General features: G+C 43.4%; 1 protein-coding gene across 1 annotated transcript in view; it reads left to right on the top strand.

The window, feature by feature from the left end:
- TFAP2D (transcription factor AP-2 delta) overlaps positions 1–17,739 on the top strand; it is a 56,531-nt gene extending 38,792 nt beyond the window's left edge. The window contains exons 7-8 of the mRNA XM_006137022.4: positions 381–494; positions 16,066–17,739. Of these exons, the coding sequence (XP_006137084.1) occupies positions 381–494; positions 16,066–16,285 (334 nt within the window). The 3' untranslated portion in view covers positions 16,286–17,739. The remainder of the gene's footprint in view (positions 1–380; positions 495–16,065) is intronic.
- Positions 17,740–19,201: the final 1,462 nt, after the last annotated feature.

The following is a 19,201-nucleotide window of genomic DNA, read 5'->3' as shown; positions in this document are numbered from 1 at the left end:
ACCTCTTGTGTAGACAAAATTTAATACTGGGAAGGTGTGTTAGTTGTGTTAAACTGTTCAATACTAGGTGCAAAATTCCTGTTTAAATAAGGTCAGGAAACCTGTTTTCAAGCACAATCTATTTCTCTAGACTAGTAGAGTCTTAAATAGAGGCTTGTGATGGTTCTGCCAGCAATGTTTATTGATGCTTTTGGGTTTTTTGTTGTTGTTGCTGTTACACAGATTATTTCACTCTGCACCATATTTGTGTTAAGACTAAGCTCTGCAGATTCATGATGCTACTCACAATAAAGCTGAATTGTTCTGATGTCGGGTGTGGGTGTCAGCCTCCCAACAGAGACTGAATGGATCCCTTGTAAATGATTATCCTTTCCTTTTAGACAAATATGTAAAGAATTCCAGGACCTATTGAGTCAAGACAGATCGCCCCTCGGATCCTCAAGACCAACTCCAATATTAGACCTCGATATCCAGAGACATTTAACACACTTCAGGTATGACCTTTGAAGTCGTTTTGTGGTGCAACTTCCCAAAGAAAGATAAAGACTAAGGTTAACTGAATAGGAAGGATCTTGGAGTGATCTTGGGAAGCTTTTTAAACTGAATTTCTTCTACAGGAACTGGCAGATCTTTTGTTTCTGCTTGGAAGGACAACATTCTAAGGAGGGATTTTCATAAGGACTCTGCATACAAATACACTGGCACCTGTTCTCTTATCTCCCCACAGTTTGGGCTACAAGGGCGGTGCTGGGTGCCCATCTGCATATTTAGGCACCTTGGAAAATTGGGCCCCAAGTAACTTGGCTAAGATCTATGGTAGAGCAGGGGCCAGAACCTGACGCTCCCAATTACTAGTCCAATCTCTTCATCCCCTCTTCACATATAAACTACCAAGAACTTCAGTTTAGGTCAGCCAGGCAGCCCTGAAGTATTTTTGCACAGGACTGGGATAGTAGCAGAACAAGCTTTATCTCATCCTGTAGTTAGATCTCAGCCCTGACCGAGAGGATGATGAAGTCTTTGTGGTTCAGCAGTTCCTGGACTCGGCTGCGATGACCACCAAAGCTGCTGGTTACAGCCAGTGGTGACTGTTTCTGTGGAGTGGATATTTAACCACTACATAACTTGATGGAAACCAGAAGTAAAAGTAGATTGGTGGGCCCTATTGAGCCCAGAGGTGGAAGTAAGCGGGTGTGCCATGGTGCGTAGCTCCAGCAAGAGCTGGCTAAGCAGTGGCAAAAACCAGCAGGAGCTATTTAAAGAGCTGGCACCAACCTAGGTTGCACTAGGACAGTACCTGTAAGAAATGTTTAAGTGACTTTCACTGCCGGTTGTGCTGCTCTGAAAAGCAGGAGCCAGCCACCTGGGGCACTCTGCTTCAGGAGGAGACATGGAGCATTCCCTCCCTGACCCCCTCCTCACACACCCTAACCCTCTTCCTTGAGCCCCTCCTCCTCACACCCAAACCCTCTTCCCTGAGCCCCTCCTCACACCCAAACCCTCTTCCCTGACCCCTCCTCACACCCAAACCCTCTTCCCTGACCCCTCCTCACACACCCAAACACTCTTCCCTGAGCCCCTCCTCACACACCTAAACCCTCTTCCCTGAGCCCCTCCTCACACCCAAACCCGCCTCCCTGACCCCCTCCTCACACACCCTAACCCTCTTCCCTGAGCCCCTCCTCACACCCAAACCCTCGTCCCTGACCCCTCCTCACACCCAAACCCTCTTCCCTGACCCCTCCTCACACACCCAAACCCTCTTCCTGAGCCCCTCCTCACACACTCCCACCTTGACTCCTGAGCCCCCCGGACCTCCCTGCCTTGAGCCCCCACAACCCAAAATCCTGCCCTGATTCCTGCACCCCACACCCCACCTCCTGCCCTGAGCTCCCTCCACACCCACTTCCTCCACAACCTGCTATTATGATCTCCATGCTCCACATTACATTTAGATTTCCTACAAGTACAGTCGTATCACAACCGCCCCCCCCCCCTTGCCCTGAATACCCCACAGGGGTGTGATACAACAGTACCTGTATGAAAATTAAGTTACTGGACACTATCAATTTATTTTATGTAAGGAACTGGACAGTCATAGTTGCTAAGAGCTACATGTAAACTGCTCCCACATGTAGCCATGCCAACAGATTATATTAGTGCTCCAAAACCCAAGAAATGCTGCATGCTCTCTAGCACCATCTACTGTCAGCTTTTCAATTACAGGCAGTCCCCGGGTTACATACAAGATAGGGACTATAGGTTTGTTCTTAAGTTGAATTTGTATGTAAATCGGAACTGGCTCCAGATTCAGCCGGTGCTGCTGAAACTGACCAGGGGCTGACTACAGGAAGCTGGAGGCAGAATTGCTCTGCCCCCAGCTTCCTGGAATCAGCCACTGATCAGTTTCAACAGCGGCTGAATCTCGAGTCTGGGACAGAACAGCTGGGCTGCCAGGTAGGTCCCTGCAGGACCAACCCGGCAGCACCCCAGCTGCTCTACCCCAGGGTCCACAACAAAAGCCTGGTCTGCTGGGGGGGGGGGCGCACTAGCTGCGCCCCCCCCCCCCCAGCAGACCAGGGACACGGGGAGCAAAGCCGCAGCGGCGGCGGGGTGCCGCGCCTCTGAGGCTTTGCTCTGGCAAAGCCTCAGAGGCCCGGGACCCCGCCGCCGCTGCGGCTTTGCTCCCGGTGTCCCTGGTCTGCTGGAGACGGTCCCCAGCAGACCAGGGGCACCCGGAGCAGCTTTTCTCGCCCCGGAGGTCGAGGTGGCGGGACCGCTGTGCTCTGGGCGGTCCCGCTGCCTGCGAGCTCCGGGGCGAGAAAGCCCCATTCGTAAGTGCGGATCCGACATATGTCGGATCCGCGTAATTCGGGGACTACCTGTAATTAACTACACATACACTCTTATTCACAGCACACTCTTATAACAGTAATGGCTTTCTGTTCTTACCCCTGGATTGAGCTCCATGCAGTTTCTCTGGGGTCTTTTTACACCTTTACTTACACACAGACACACACACACACACACACACACACGCAGCTCCCATCAATCATAAGATGGTTTAAATGGGACCATCCTGTGAGGAAAAGGATAAGACACATTATATGCACACAAAGCCAATGTGACCCAATGCAGCTAATCACTGTGTGTTTTACACATTAGATTATATGAGATTTAAAAGGGACATGGGGGGAATGGACCAAGTACTGAAGTCAAGATTCCCATTTCCCCCTTCACTACCCTGCTACACTGGGACTTCACTGCCAGCCTATCCTTAAGCAAGCTTAACTTTTCAGTGTGTCTTCTGTGGGACTACTCAGGTGCTTACATTTAGACATGTGTTGGAGGACTTGTCTGAATTCGAACCTAAGGCAGAATTTCCTTCACTGGTCACTTTTTTGGCTTGGGCCCTGAGGAGGTTTATATTAGTCAATAGGTGAGTTTAAGAGAGTAAAAAAAAATCTAGAACAATAAAATAAGAAATGGGGTTTAACCTGACACTCTCCAGTTTAGGGAGTGGCACTTGGAATCTGAACCTGAGTCCGAATTTCAGATCTGTCCTGTAACTCTAATGGACAAGCCAATTTCTATGTCTAAAAACCCTGAAATGTTGGGATGGGCTTGGACCCATCTTTAAATGAAATGTTATCCAGACTTAGATCCTTTTCTAATATATGGTTAAGACTAGTGCTATATCCTGGGGAGTCACAGAAGTCACAGAATCTATGACTTCCATTGACTTCCATGACATTTTCTGCCCTGTGGTTGGGTGTCACAAGTTCAAGTATCTAAAAGAGTGTTACAAGGAGGAGGGAGAAAAATTATTCTCCTTGACCTCTGATGATAGGACAAGAAGCAATAGGCTTAAATTGCTGCAAGGGAGGTTTAGACTGGACATTAGGAAAAATGTCCTGTCAGGGTGGTTAAAAACTGGAATAAATTGCCTAGGGAGGATGTGGAATTTCCATCACTGGAGATATTCAGAGCTAGTTAAATAGACATCTATCAGGGAGGATCTAGAACAGTGTTTCTCAACCTTTTTTTTTTATAAAGTACCCCTTTTTCAAAAAAAAAATTATAAGTACCCCCAGTACCTAGTTTTCAGACACACACTTTTTTTTTCTACTGTTGCAACACTAAACAACTTAATCGTAGCTGGCCGATGAAATTTTTGGGTGTAAAAAGTACAAAAATAATAAAACACTGTAAAAACTTAAAACAAAAATTCAGTTTTCTCCAAATTTCAGTTGTACTGATGTGCCCCCCCCAGACTTCTCTCAAGCACCCCTAAGGGTACTCATACCACTGGTTGAGAATCACTGATCTAAATGGTGATTGGTCCTGCCTTGGAGGAAGGGGACTGAACTTGATGACGTCTTAAGGTCCCTTCCAGATCTCGGATGCAATGATTCCTTGATTCTGTGAAATTTACAGTGATACGTAATTTATTTGTTTTAATTGTGCACCAAATCCTGACATCCTTCCTAGGAAAAAAGAAGGCTGGTGATGATGTAGCTAGAAGAAGGAATTACTGTGAATATGTTCTGAAATACAGACAGTTTCCTTTATATTTTCCTTACACTCTAAAAATAATTGGGATAAAAAGAAAAATGTGATTTGCAGAATAATATTCAGAGGCAGTTACAGAAAGGGGGTCTATTGCTGAGACTGGAGCAAATGTTCTTTTTCTTTAGTTTTCTCTAAATGCCAATTCAATGGGAATCTTTTAGCTTCCTGTAATTACCCAATTACAGTATAACCTCTCTCAAGGTCCCTTCCAGTTCTAGTATTCTGTGACTTTACGATTCTATTATTCCCAGCCATCCTCCCACCTGAGCTCCCAGGTCCTGCCTTAGTGGAGGGACCCTGCAGTTGCTCAGCTGTGGGAAGCAGTGGGGAAATCACGCACAGCTACCCAGCCACAGCAGACAGACCCTATAGCTCCCAGCTGTGGTAGGTGGTTGTGGGATTCCCTGGAGCTCACACAAGGGGGAGAGGACCCTGGAGCTCCCTCTCACTGCAACAGCGGAGCATCCCGAAGCCTCCTTCCTATTTTGCCATGAATATTTCAGTGAAAATCAGGGACAGATCATGGGCTTCCATGATTTTTTTTAATGTATTTATTGCCTGTGACCTGTGCATGACTTCCTAAAAATATCCACGACAGCCTGAGGCCTGGTTGCTATCATTCCAGGGCGCTCTGATGCCCTCTAGCGCTCATACAGAGAGGTAGCCCTTCATCACTATACCCTAGCAATAGAAGCTACTTGATCAAGAGAAGCAGAGAGGCTTGTGAGTACTGCACTCCCAACACAGGTAGGTCAGCATTGTGACAGGTTGGATCATACAGATCCCCTGCGACAGCCACCCATTGTGCGGATCATTCCATTTAGCCCACCTACCTGTCCTCTGAAGTGTCGCAACACATTCTCCTTCTGGGCCAGATAGTCAGGGTTCCCCTGGCAAAGGCCCAGAGTTGGTGTAACAGCCCCCAGCAAAGTAACACAGACAGTGATAACAGCTCTGGAACGGCTCCGCTACAGAGACTTGACAGCACCCAGGGGCACAGCCCCAAATAGAGACTAAAACCCCAAATAAATTCATCTTATTCTATAGAAAAGTTTTACATCGAGAAAGCTCATAGAGTTTGCTCTCTTTATCAGTGAAAGAGCTATGCACTGCTGTAATACCCCGCCCCAGGTAACTATTATTTACACTGGGTTTGATAATAAACAAAAGTATTTTAATTAAATATATAAAAGTAGGACTTATGTGATTGCAAGGGATAACAGAAGTTACTAAGCAAAATTAAAACAAAACACGCCAGTTATGCCTCATACACTAAGAGAAATTGTTACAAAACATAACTCCTCACCCTGATGACGACTTTAGGTGGAAACCATGCAAAACTGATGTAGTTTCAATTTGGCTAGATCTACACTGGCTGAGAAACTCAATGCAAGATATGCTACTCCAGCTACATGAATTGCGTAGCTAGAGTCGACATACGTTGCACTGATTTTCTGTAGTGGCCCCACAGTGGGAGGTTGATGGGAGAAATGCTCCCATTGACTTCCCTTACTCCTCACATCAGCGAGGTGTTTCAGTGCCTATGGGAGCCCTCTCAGCCTTCAATTTAGCCGGTCTTTACTAGACCTACTAAATCGAACCCCAGTGGATCGATCTGTAAAGCATCAGTCCTGCAGAAAATGGAGACATGACCTTAGGTTTAATATTGAGATAATGGACTGGAAATTTCTGTTTACTCTCTCTCATAAGACAAGAGCAAGGTAATGTGGGATGAAAAAGGAAGATGGCAAATACAAAACTGATAAAGAGTCTAACAGAACTGGGGAAAAACAACCCTGCACATTCATACAAACAACATACATTTCCAGAGCTATAATAAATATTAGGGCATAAACAAGAGTTTTGGGAGGGATATAAACTCACGTGCATGGAGCACAATCTAGCCTTTATTTGTCAAATATTAGAAGGATTTTTTTTCTTTGGGAACAAGCTTATCCCATAACTGCTAGCTGCAGTTTCTTACATCTGGTGCTAATGAGTATCAGTAACTAGCTGATGGACCCTGGGTCTGTAGTTCGGGAATTCCGATGTTCCAGTATTTTAATTCTTCATCTCAAATCAAGCAGTGGTGTTTCTTTTTGAGATCCCTGCCCATCAATATACTGGTGCATGTGTTTAAGGACAGGAATAGTCCCACTGAAGGAATAAGAGTTTCTAGGTTTGCTCAGACATAAAACTCAAAGCTCATTCAAACAGAAAGCAAGGAAAAACTTCAAAGAAATCCCCTGTGAGCCTAAAAACTGCTGAGTTTCACACAGCTCCAGTAGACAGGCATAAACCATAGGCTCATCTACACTACTGATACAACCAATTTTGTGCATCTAGTTTCTGACATGCCTACCTGACCTGAATACAGAAAACACAGTTTGAGCAGCTTTATGCTACAGGTGCACAGTGTATTAATTGTGTTTGACCATCCACTGATACCATGCAGCCATGTTGAGATCAGTGAACTTGGTGGGAAAATGTGAGCAATTATCCTATCGCACACGAGTCTGGATAGAGGATTTGGGGTGCTTTTCAAGATTTTCTTGTCAATGTCCTCTGAGATGGCCTCCTGCCAAGAGAATTGGGAAGTGGAAGTGCTAAACTGGTTTACAAAAGCATAGTTAGGGGTTCTCATCTGCACTACAAAAGGATCAGGCTAGGTCCAAGTTAAAAGGATGGTGATTACATGGGTTAGCTGCTAGGCAGCAAACGTTGGTACACGCTGCAGAGCCCAGGGTTAGGAAATGTGTGTCCATGTCACGTGTGGCTATGAACTAGGTTTGGAGTTAATCATCCCATAACCTGGCAACAAATATGATGAAAGACTTTAGTACAGACAGGACCGAAGGAAGAGCTTTTGCACAGCTTGGGGCAGAAAGTATCACAGTTCAGGAAGCAAGCGTGCAGATCCTGGGGAGACTCAACGCCATCCAAAAATTCAGAGAGTTTGTGAAACCACGTTGAGATCTGCCTCACAGTGGCATTTTGTTCACTTCTAGGCTATGTCTAGACAGCGGTGCTATTTTGGGGTATCGGAAGTATCCCGAAATACCAAGTCCATGTCCTTAAATGCGCCCGTTATTACAAAATATTTTTCAATGTATCAGGCAATGTATTCTGGCATCCCTATAACCCTCGTTCCACGAGGGATAAGGGACTTGTCGGAATTGTGCTTTATTTTGAAGTTAGGTGATGTGTAGGCAGCACCAAATTTCGAAATTACCTCAGATTAAGCTATGCAATTTGCATAGCACAAATTGTGTAGCTTATTTTGAGGAAAAAGTGTTGTGTAGACTTGGGTATGTCTACACTGCACCCTAAAATTGAAATAAGATACGCAAATTTTCACTACACAAATTGAGTATCTTATTTCAAATCTATTCCAAAATAGCTTATTTCAAAATTTGGCGTGTCTACACAGTGCCAGATTTCGAAATAACACACTATTTTGAGCCATCCCTTATCCCTTGTGAAACAAGATTTACCGGGATGGTGAAATAGCATGTCCATTGTTTCAAAAAATATTTCAAAATAACGGGTGGCTTGTGTAGACACGGAGTAGCTATCTCAGGATACTTCCAGTATCCCGAAATAGCCACGCAGTGTAGACATAGCGCTAGTGACCAGCCCACATATAGAAGTGTATGAGTCTGCTATTACCTTTGCCTTTTAATTTGAGAAGTGGTGTCTTATTCATCAATAAATAGAGATCCTGAACTGAAGACTCGCACTAGTAAAAACATATTTCATGGGATCCAAATTACCCTTGAACATGTTTTGTCATCAACCCTGCCACAGGCATAAGAACATAAGAACGGCTGTACTGGGTCAGACCAAAGGTCCATCTAGTCGAGTAGCCTGTCTGTCGACAGTGGCGAGCACCAGCTGCCGCAGAGAGGGTGGACCAAAGACAATGATCAAGCGATTTGTCTCCTGCCATCCTTCTCCAGCCTCTGACAAACAGAGGCCAGGGACACCATTTCTATCCCCTGGCTAATAGCGTTTTATGGACCTAACCTCCATGAAATTATCTAGCTTCTCTTTAAACTCTGTTATAGTCCTAGCCTTCACAGCCTCCTCTGGCAAGGAGTTCCACAGGTTGACTACGCACTGTGTGAAGAAGAACTTTCTTTTATTAGTTTTAAACTTGCTACCCATTAATTTCATTTGGTGTCCTCTAGTTCTTCTATTATGGAAACTAATAAATAACTTTTCTTTATCGGCCCTCTCCACACCACTCCTGATTTTATAAACCTCTATCATATCCCCCCTCAGTCTCATCTTTTCTAAACTGAAAAGTCCCAGTCGCTTTAACCTCTCTTCATATGGGACCCGTTCCAAACCCCTAATCATTTTAGTTGCCCTTTTCTGAACCCTTTCCAAGGCCAAAATATCTTTTTTGAGGTGAGGAGACCACATCTGTACACAGTATTCCAGATGTGGGTGTACCATAGTTTTATACAGGGGCAGTAAGATATTCTGTGTCTTATCTTCTATCCCTTTCCTAATAATTCCTAGCATCCTATTTGCCTTTTTGACCGCCTCTGCACACTGTGTGGAAGTTTTCAAGGCATTCTCTTTTAAAGAAAAATCTCCCTAAGAGCAAAAGTACATTAGCAAAAAAGGAACTCAAAGGGATTTTGTGGCCTGAAAGGCCATGGCCCATCTTCCCACACTGCCTCTCACATTCTGGCTATTCCCAAAGTAGTCATAAGTCATGAAAGCAAAGTAAAATGAAACGTTTTATTAGGTTATTTAAGGAAAATCCAGGTTAATGTCAGCATAGAAAACTTTACATGCTTCTAACTGAAAAGTCTCTGTCTTTTTAATCTCTCTGCATATGGCACCCGTTTCAAGCCTTTAATCATTTTCATTGACCTTTTCCAATGCAGATTTTTATTAGCACAACCGGACCCACATGATGAATGTTGTAACACTTTAATTAAACTGATATTATTAAAGAGGAACAATCTTTGTTTTTAAACAAGGCCTAAGTGATGTAGGAGCAGAGATCCAATCAGTGGGACTTGTGCTCACAAATCACTTAGGTGCTCTTCAAATTCCACTCTTCGCTGGTATTATTACTCTGAAAAATGGTTCTATAAAAATCCAGTATTGCCAAGCCCCACAGTTGTATTGCTGGTCCCACAATAATTAGTATTTTACTTTTAAGTTCCAGCTTCAGGAGCCAGATGATATGAAAATTAGGATGGGGCATTAGAAATATTATTTTCTTGTGGCAGTAGGGGAAAGAGGAACGGGTAAAAGAAGCAATCTTTGGCAATCTGAAGTAAATGGAAAAATAAAATAACAGGTTCAAAACATACTGTAAAATATAATCAGCATAATTGTGACTGAAATTGTTTTCTGAAGAACACTCTGGATAATACAAACCAACTTTCAATTGGCATTTTTGTCACTGGATATCTGTGGCTGAGGTTGCCAATTTCCTATGGTTTTTTGGCATGGTATGGAGAGGATGATAATGAAAGTGATGTGCTAGAAACCAGAGGCGCAAAACTCAAGAGCAGGGCCGTGGTAATGTCCTTCTTTTTCAAAAAATTTAAAAAAAAATCAATACAACAAGTTTCAAGATTCGTCAAGTTTTAAAACTCCCATATTATACTCAAACTCAAGAGCCCTGCTGATGTTTTCACTACACACCCACCTACTCCATTTATACCACTTCCCCTTTATCACATGTTTAGCAGCTGGTATCTTGATTCCATTTCTCTTGCTTATTGAAGGTTGCCTTCATTGTAGGTGCATGGACTGGAAGAAGCCATGTGCGTTAAGATGTTTGTGGTCACAAAGCTCTAGCGCCCTCTAGAGCTTTCCAATTTCAGCATGGCTTTAGGCCTGGTTATACTATGGAATTTACATTGGTTCTCCTGGCCAGTGACCTGGTGAAAGACCAAGGCTGTCCACACTGATCTTTTCTATTTTCTTATTAGCTGTCTTTGGTAGCCTTGATCAGTGTTCCTCAACCTTTTTTTTTTTTATAAAGTACCCCTTTTCTAAAAAAAATAAGTACCCCCAGTACCTACAGTTTTCAGACACACACAATTTTTTTCTACCATTGCAAAACATTTGTTTAAACAACTTAGTAGTAGCTAGCCAGGTGATTACATTTTGGGGTGTAAAAAGTACAAAAATAATAAAAAGCTGTAAAACTTAACACAAAAATTCAGTTTTCTCCAAATTTCAGTTGTTCTGACGTACCCCCCAGACTTCTCGCGAGTACCCCTAAGGATACTCGTACCACTGGTTGACATTGGCCTAGATAACCAGGTATAAACTATACTACTGGTCCAGGCAGAAATGGACAGTAGAGTTCCTTTGGCTAGGATTTTCTTCATGTGCTTGCCCAAGGTCTCATTCATCTAGCTTTAAGGAGCTGTCATTTTGTCACCTTCTCCGTGGACACTGGAAATGAATGATTTGGGGTGGAGAAGACTGTATCTCAGTGTTGCCAGCTCTCATGATTTTATTGGGAGTCTGGTGATTTCCTGAAAGCCACAATTTCCTGGAAGCCACAATTCCAGGAGTCAAGTGATTCTATTAGGGTACGTCTAGACTACAGGCTTTTGTCGACAGAGGCTTTGTTGACAGATACTGTCGACAAAGCTTCTGTCAACAAAGAGCGTCTAGACGACATCCAGTTCTGTCGACAAAGCAAGCCACTTTGTCGACATGAGAATGTAGACGCAAAGGACAGTGTAGATGCAATAATGCCTTCTGTCAACAGAACTCTGTTGACAAAAGGCATTATTCCTCGTAAAATGAAGTTTACCGCTGTGGACAAAACTGCCGAGTTCTGTCGATGTTATGTTGACAGAACTCGGCGGTAGTGTAGACGCAGGTGTAGGTTTGTTGACAAAAGTCCACTTTTGTTGACAAAACCCTGTAGTCTAGACATAGTCTTAGAATCTCAGTTCTCAATGTTTTGAGAGAATAAATCTCTAGCCCTTGTGTTTGTGGAGGAAAGCTGAGGAATGTGACCCCTAAAGTTCAAAAACTAGAAGGCAAATGAAAAGAACCTGTCATTTTTCAACTCTTGTGATTCTGCGGCCTTACTTGTGGTTTCTGAACACTTGGGACTGGAGATACTGCACTGCCGTCAATGTGCTTATGGCACCAAAACTCTCTTTTTCATCAGACTCTGACAGCTCATTTCCTCTTCTGTGCTGGTTGCCTGAAGAGGGGTGTGGATGGTGGTGAATTGTTTGAAGCTCATTGAGTTTATCACCTCTGGTTTGTCTGCCACATGAGTCAGAGGTGATGTTGATACACAGGTGGAAGAAGACCTGGAGAGCAGTTGATCTGTTTGAGCCCACCCTTTGATAAAGCAGTCTTCAGTCTTCAGCCTAGGAGTTCTTTAGGGCCTCTATTTGCACCTGGATTGTCAGGGAGCAAACGGTGCCCAGGACAATGCTTTTCACCCACACTTAGCCAGAAGTTTTTTACTTTTTCTTTCAGATCCAGACTGCCCCCTGGATATCCAGCCCCTTAGAATCTCTAGTCTGACAGCTGCCCTAGAAAGTGCTCTTCTTGAGACTACCCTTTCATAACTCCCAGCAACTTCAGCAAGTGCTGAACATAAAAGCTCGTGGACACTATACTATGGTGGAGAGGGGGAACTAGCTTTTTGTTTGCTCTCAAGTGAGATTCCAAGCATTGGCCATCCTGTTACAAACATTTTATGGCTTGGGTCTTGGCTGCCTTGGAGATGGTTGCTCCATATGGACACTCGTGATAAGTGAAATTCACCACAAGACTTGAGCAATGTGGGACTGGAGCAGGATGTTTTTGGTGGAGGTCCCTAGATGCTAGAGCCCTGTCACCAGAATTCACTTTTGCTCTGCATGGGGAGGAAAAAAACATCCCTTTATGATGGTATATTCTTAATGTGTGTTTGCTGACTGGTGGTAGTCTTGACTGGTGGTGGTCTTGGAGCTCACAGGCTCTTTGATTAGTTTATAATCCTTCTATCCCTGTAGCATCTGATACCTTTACTTATGCTCAGTGGCATTTTACACTGCCAATGGTCCCATAGGCTTCTTAATACCCACTCTACCTGAGGAAAGGGAGCTGAATCAAGCCCTTAGCTCGTACAGGCAGCCTGCAAATGAAAAACAAATGGATTCTTGACGTGAACAGGAACACTGGTGGGGTAAGGTGCCAATTGGTATGAAGAACGAAATCAGGATCTGTTTTAGTTCTCTTCATTTCCTGAGATCTCATCTCAGAGTTGTCTTTGGTTGTTGCCAGCCACCTGTAGCGTGCTGTGAATTTTGGACACTTGTGGGTGTTTTTTAGAGACTTTCATGTTCCCAGAAGCGTGGGCAGTGGGTGCCTGGTTTTGTTTTTGCTTTTTTTTTAATTAGGCTATTAAAAATCGGTGCAGATGGCACCACCCGTGGAGAATGAGTATGTTACTTTTGCAGTGCGGTGACGTTCCAGCCTCCTGGGGTGAGCAGGAGGGCTCGAGGTAGCTGCTAAACTAGAGTCCAAGCCCCCAGGCACATGGGGATGTTTTCATTTTAAGCCAGGACATCATTAAAACATGAGCAGCCATAATTGCATCATAACACTAGAATGCCTGTAGGCAGGAATAAATGCTGGGTGTGCTAGACCAGTGGTTTTCAGACGACGGGTCGCAACTCAGGACTGGGTGGTGGAGTGCCAGGCACTGGGTCTCATTGCTGCAGGGGATCAGGTGACCAGCAGGGGTGCTAAGGCAGCTACCTGCCTGTCCTGGCACTGCAGACTGTGTTGCACCCCCGAAGTGGCCCGCTATAGGCCCAGCTTCTAGGTGTGGAGCAGAGAGCACACAGGGCTCTGCACACTGCCCCTGCCCTGAGCACTAGCTCCACACTCCCTTTGGCTGGGAACCTGCTGCTGGCAGCTTCTGGGGGCAGCATGGTCTGCGGTGCCAGGAGAGGCAGGAAGCTGCCTTAGCACCCCTGCTGCACTGCTGACTGGGAGCCACTCAAGGTAAGTTCTTCTTGCTCCAACCCTGACTCCCTCAAAGCTGGAGCCCCCTTCTTCACCCCCAAAACTTTAATCCTCAGCCCCACCTTGGAGCCCACACTCTAGTTTCCTTCAACTGGCTCATGAGAAAAAAAAGTTTGAAAACCGCTGCAGTAAAGCAATAATGGCCCTATATAACTTCTTTCATGGGAAGATCCCAATGCATGGTATACAAACCAGTTCATCTAGCCTTGCAATATTCCTGTGATGTATTATTCCCCCCATTCTGGAAAGTGAAGGGACTTGCTTAGAGGTCACACATGGAGGAGGGGAGCAGACTTGAAAATATCCAAGTCCAAGATTTCCAAACTGAACTGCTTAATCGGAGGCTGCTCAAGTCATATTTAGGCATCTTCATAAAAATGACTTGATCCAGTGTTGAACACCCCCCCTAGGTTATACTGTCTTCCCTAGGAGCTCAGCATCTCCAGGCCTCTTTTATGTAGGTACCGAAATGTGGATGCTATGGACCTGCAGTTAAATACTTTGCCTGAAGCCTTCAGTCTCCCAGGCCTGTGCTTTAAACAAGCCATCCTTTCTCCTCTGACTGGAATAAACTTTAGTGTTATTGGCAAAGGGAAATTATTCAAGCTTCCCAGCATTTGCTCAGGGTTACAAAAATGGGGGGGGGGGAGGTGAACTACTATGATAAAGAATCAAGGACATTTTTCACTCAAACTCACTGTGCCTCCTTAGTAAAAAGGGGGGTGATAAATTACACACAGTGGGGCTGCTCAGAACATTGTCTTCCAAATGGTTTCTTTTCGAGAAAAGGAGGCAGTGTACAATGGGAGTCGTGTGCTTGGGGTGCACAGCGGGAGATGCCGTCCTAGGAGGGGGCCCAGGCTACAGAGAAGAATGGGAGCCTGAGGCACCTCAGCTACAGTCCCTGTGAGGCCTTGGGGCAACACTTCAGAATCAAAATATTTGGCTTTTTGACTTTCCATAGAAAATGTGATTTCTTTCCACAGAAAAATACGTTTTCCAGTCAGCTCTAGTCATGATGTTGACTGGTTTGATGCCAAACGTAGACCATTTCCCCAACACTTGCATGGTTTTACTGTTCTGTTCGATATTTGAGATCTGCCCACCTGTGGTGAGCTTTTCAATAGGAGTTTTCAGTAGAGTATTCCCTCCTTGCCCTTCATGATGTAACAAGCCATCTTAGTCATGTGGTATTGTTTCTATTCCCTCGCTCGATGACCAGAATATTTAAAAACAGTGACAGGGCATTCAGTCCTTTTCACAGCTGCACATTCTTACATATGCCTGGACCTTTGGCTTTACTGTACTTACGTAGAAAACAAACAAAATGACAGCACCTAGTGGCAACCACCTAAGAAGATTCATAGCTTTCACTTGACTATAAGCTAACAAATGTTTCTTCTGTATTCCCATGTGCACAATCCTGGCCATTGCAAAATCATGAATCAGGCCCTAAAAAATCAGGAGAGTGGCTTAAAATAGTGAGATTAACCTCCCCACACACCTGACATTTGCGATTCCTTTTATTTACCATTGGGTGTTGTAGCCTTTACGATTTGTATTTTAGAACTTTTCTCCACTTTTCTCCACTTTGGAACTTTAGAACTTTTCTCCAATGTACATTCTTACATAAGGCCTGAGGGCTTGAAATTTATGTAAGAATGTAAATTGAGATCCTTTGTAATCACATGATTCCAGAAGCACGGACTTGAAGAAAAACAGTTAATATCATATTGGATAGCAATACTTGAGTAAATAATAAGCTTTTGTTCAATGTGCCAGGCACTTTCAAAACACAAATGAAGTCACTGTCTTTCCCTACAGAAAGAAAATAATTAGATTTGCCTACACTGTCCCCCTCTGGTGGTGCCTAAGCCATCTAGAGATTAATGAGTCTGCTACAGCCTTAGCTAAGAGATAGCTGGCTGTCATCTCACATAGTACAGTAGAAGCTCACAGACTAAGCTTCACAGGTCCAGAGTTTGCTCCTGACTACTGAAGTCTGTCATGATTACAATAACACTAGGACAAACCATCTTGTCTAAAACTACTTAGCATTTATAATGTCTGTGCATAGCAGTCAGGTCCTTGGTTTTTAATGGGCTCATCTGGAAGACTCAGCAAACTATATCAAATGTATTTAATATGCCACAAGAAGATGTTTTTAACCTTACGGTGATTCAAACTCAGCAATTCCAGCTAGTGTGAATCGCCATAGCCCCATTGAAGCCAATAATGCTACGTCAGCTGAGAAGCTGGCTGAAGGTGTTTCAAACTTGATCTTCCTATTGCAAAAAAAAACCCCTTTGAAGTTGCATCTAGTCTGGTTTTCTTTTATTTCTTTCCCCCAAAGGCAATAAATATTTTAGAAGAAAAGTCTTGAATTTCACTGTAAGATAATCAATGTACAGTAAACTCTTCAATGTTTCTTTCCTTCCTGTCTCCCTGTCTCTCTCCTATTTATAGTTTGATCACTCACGGCTTTGGAACGCCTGCAATATGTGCTGCCCTCAGCACTTTCCAAACTGTTCTCAGTGAAATGCTGAACTACTTGGAAAAACACACGTCGCACAAAAACGGAGGAGCAGCAGAATCCGGCCAAGGACACGCCAACTCGGAAAAAGCCCCCCTGCGGAAAACTTCAGAGGCTGCTGTGAAAGAGGGCAAAACAGAAAAGACAGACTAGCTACATCAAACAGAATCTATTTCCAGAGAGTCTTGCTGCTGATATTTTTTTTCTTTTTTTAAATATATATATAAATATATATCGTTGCGGGTGATTTATCTCCAGTGGACCAAAAAAACAAAACAAAACAAAAAAAAAAGGTGGGGGAAGGTGAAAAAAGGAAAAGATAAGAAAAAAAAAACACCCTGAGAAAAAGCAGTGTACAGTAATTGTGTGATGAAATTGTCACTTTTTTATTTCTGTTGCGCTAAACAATTTTTTTGTGCACGTAGTGTTTGATCGTTCCCAATGATACACTAACACGGTTTTTTATAAGCACTTCCAGACTCAGATAAGATGGCATGTCTGATTTCTCAGGGGCTAACCTGAAGCACTTTCTTATCCAGCAGCATAGGTAGGGATGGGAACGCACCAGTGTCATGGGATACACAGATTTGTCATCATAATGTAAAACCGATGAACCTGGGTCATCAGCAGGTGGGATTGAACCTGGGCCCTTCAGAACTAAAGCCATGTGCCTCTACAGCATGAGCGAAAAGGCTAGTCATCTCTATGCCTCTGGGTCACAATAACTTTACCCATGCAATGGATAAAATGGAAAGAGTGCCTCCTTTGTCCCACCAAGCTGGCCCAATCAGACGGCCATCAGGAGACAGTATGGAAACTTGAGAAGAAGATGAACCTTTATGTCCTGGGAATAATGAACCACTCAATAATTGGGCTGTACAGCCCTGTGTGGGAATTTATGATACATCTGCATTGGCATTATGCCAAAGCAAGCCAGGTAACTGTCCTGATCATTCAAAAAGCAGCCCTGATGCTTCTCATGTGAAGGCCATCACCCTCTAAAATGCAAGAGCTTTGATCGTTCCAGTGAAAGCCCCAGTAACTCCAACCATTGGCGGTCAGATTGAATGAAAGGCTTCTATCCCTTATTCCTTATTGGACCCTAGTATTGGCAGATACATTTCAAAACTGAAAGCCACCATCTCTGTGTCTGTGTTCAAATAGATCGATGCAGGTGGTTGGAGAGATCTTTTGTTTTGCTTTGATTTTACAATGTTTTTCTTTTCTTCGGTGGCTTGTGTCTGCAGCTTGATTGTCTTTAGCAATGCAGCTGGGACTTGGGAGGTTCCAAAATGCCCACTCCAAGGTTCTAAAAACAAATAAAAAATCCCATTTCGAACAAATTATGTCTAGGGATAGATTGGTTATGTCCTCAGCAATCAGAGCTTTAAAGGTCTTGCTGACGTGTTTCAAAAGCATCACTTTACCACCTGCCACACTCATCATCCAAAATGGAGACAGTCATAGGATCCTCTGTGTTCAACTCACTTCATGCTAAAAGGCTACATCTACACTGCAGCACTATTACGGGATACCGAAATAGCTATTATTTGTCTTTTGAGCACGCCTGTTATTTCAAAATATAATGGGCTCGCTATTCCAATGTCCCTGTAAACCTCATTCCATGAGGAGTAAGGGACATTTCAGAATAGCGATTTATTTTAAAATAAGTGCTGTGTATACAGCAAAAAAAAAAAAAAATCAAAATAAGCAATGCAATTTGCATAGCCCAAATTGTGTAGCTTACTTTGAGCTAAGGGTGCCGTGCAGATGCACCCAAAGTGCCTCCAATCTGATTCTGCTTTTGCCTTGGGTTAATGCCATTCCGCCAATTCATGCCAATGGAATTTCATTAGCTCACCACTTCTTTTTTTAAGGATTCCAGCATGTCTCTGTTGGGTAAGAAAAAATATTGTTTCAAAGTGTGGCTGCGAACAGGTAGATCAACCAAACTTGAATTACAAAATATTGCCTTCAGAAAGAGTTGAAGTATTGGAGGAAGAAGCCAATTGTGGCCCTATCTTTTCCTATTTAAACCACTGGGAGATATATCATTCATTTCATTGGGAGGAGGATTCTAGGCCTTTTTGACTACTTTTATTGAGACTGATTGAGTTTCAAAGAACCTACCAACTGTAAAAGAGTCATTACTGAGTCATATTTGTGGAAGCAATTGTGAAAGACAAATGTTTTCATGCAGCATTTGCAATTCAGACATTGCAGGATTCTGCTAGAGCATGAGAAAATGAAATACATTAGGCACTGACTATAAGCAAACCAGAAATTCATGCATCAATTTTCATTCCCAAGCTGAGAGAAATACAAAAAATAACTAAGTGCATGTCTACACAGCAGGGCTAAAGTCAAATTAAAATACGCAACTTCTGCTAAGTCAATTGTGTAGCTGAAGTCGAAATAGCTTAATTCAGCTTTTGGCACTGTCTACACAGCAGAAAGTCGAAGGAAGAGAATTCTTCCTTTGATTCCCTTACTCCTCGTGAAATGAGGGTTACCGTGAGTCGGAGTAAGAAGTCCTCCAGCTTGATATTATTTCAGAATAAAGGCTTGTAGTGTAGCCTTGCTTGTAGTGTAACACTATGCTATTTCGGAATAACATCAGTTATTCCAAAACAACACTACTCTGTAGATATAGCCTAATTAAACAAAAAAAGCTATACTGTGTGTTCAGCCTGACTCCCCCAAACTGTTGGCAGTTACAGGCACTCAGTATTTCTCAGGATTTGGCCCAGATTTTTTAAGAGGACAGTAACCCACTGATGTCAATTTCTTTTTAAAAATATCGATCTCTTTATGAAAATATAAGGAAATTCAGTTGAAAAATAAAAAAGGCACATTCCCTAGCTCTGAAAAACTTGAATAAACCAATATTTTTCCATAAGCCGTGTAGCTTGTTCTATGAAATGGGAGGGGACCCTCTACTAACACCTTCTCAATTTTCCCCCCATTGTTTTCCGTTCACATTTCAAAATCTGAAATACGTAGTAAAAAGACATCCAAGTATCTGTGGTCATGAATTCTGCCCAGATACTGCATTCAGTTAGAATATTG

The sequence above is a fragment of the Pelodiscus sinensis genome, chromosome 3, assembly GCF_049634645.1.
Source record: "Pelodiscus sinensis isolate JC-2024 chromosome 3, ASM4963464v1, whole genome shotgun sequence".
Classification (NCBI taxonomy): Eukaryota; Metazoa; Chordata; order Testudines; family Trionychidae; genus Pelodiscus; species Pelodiscus sinensis.
This window is presented reverse-complemented; position numbering and strand designations above follow the sequence as displayed.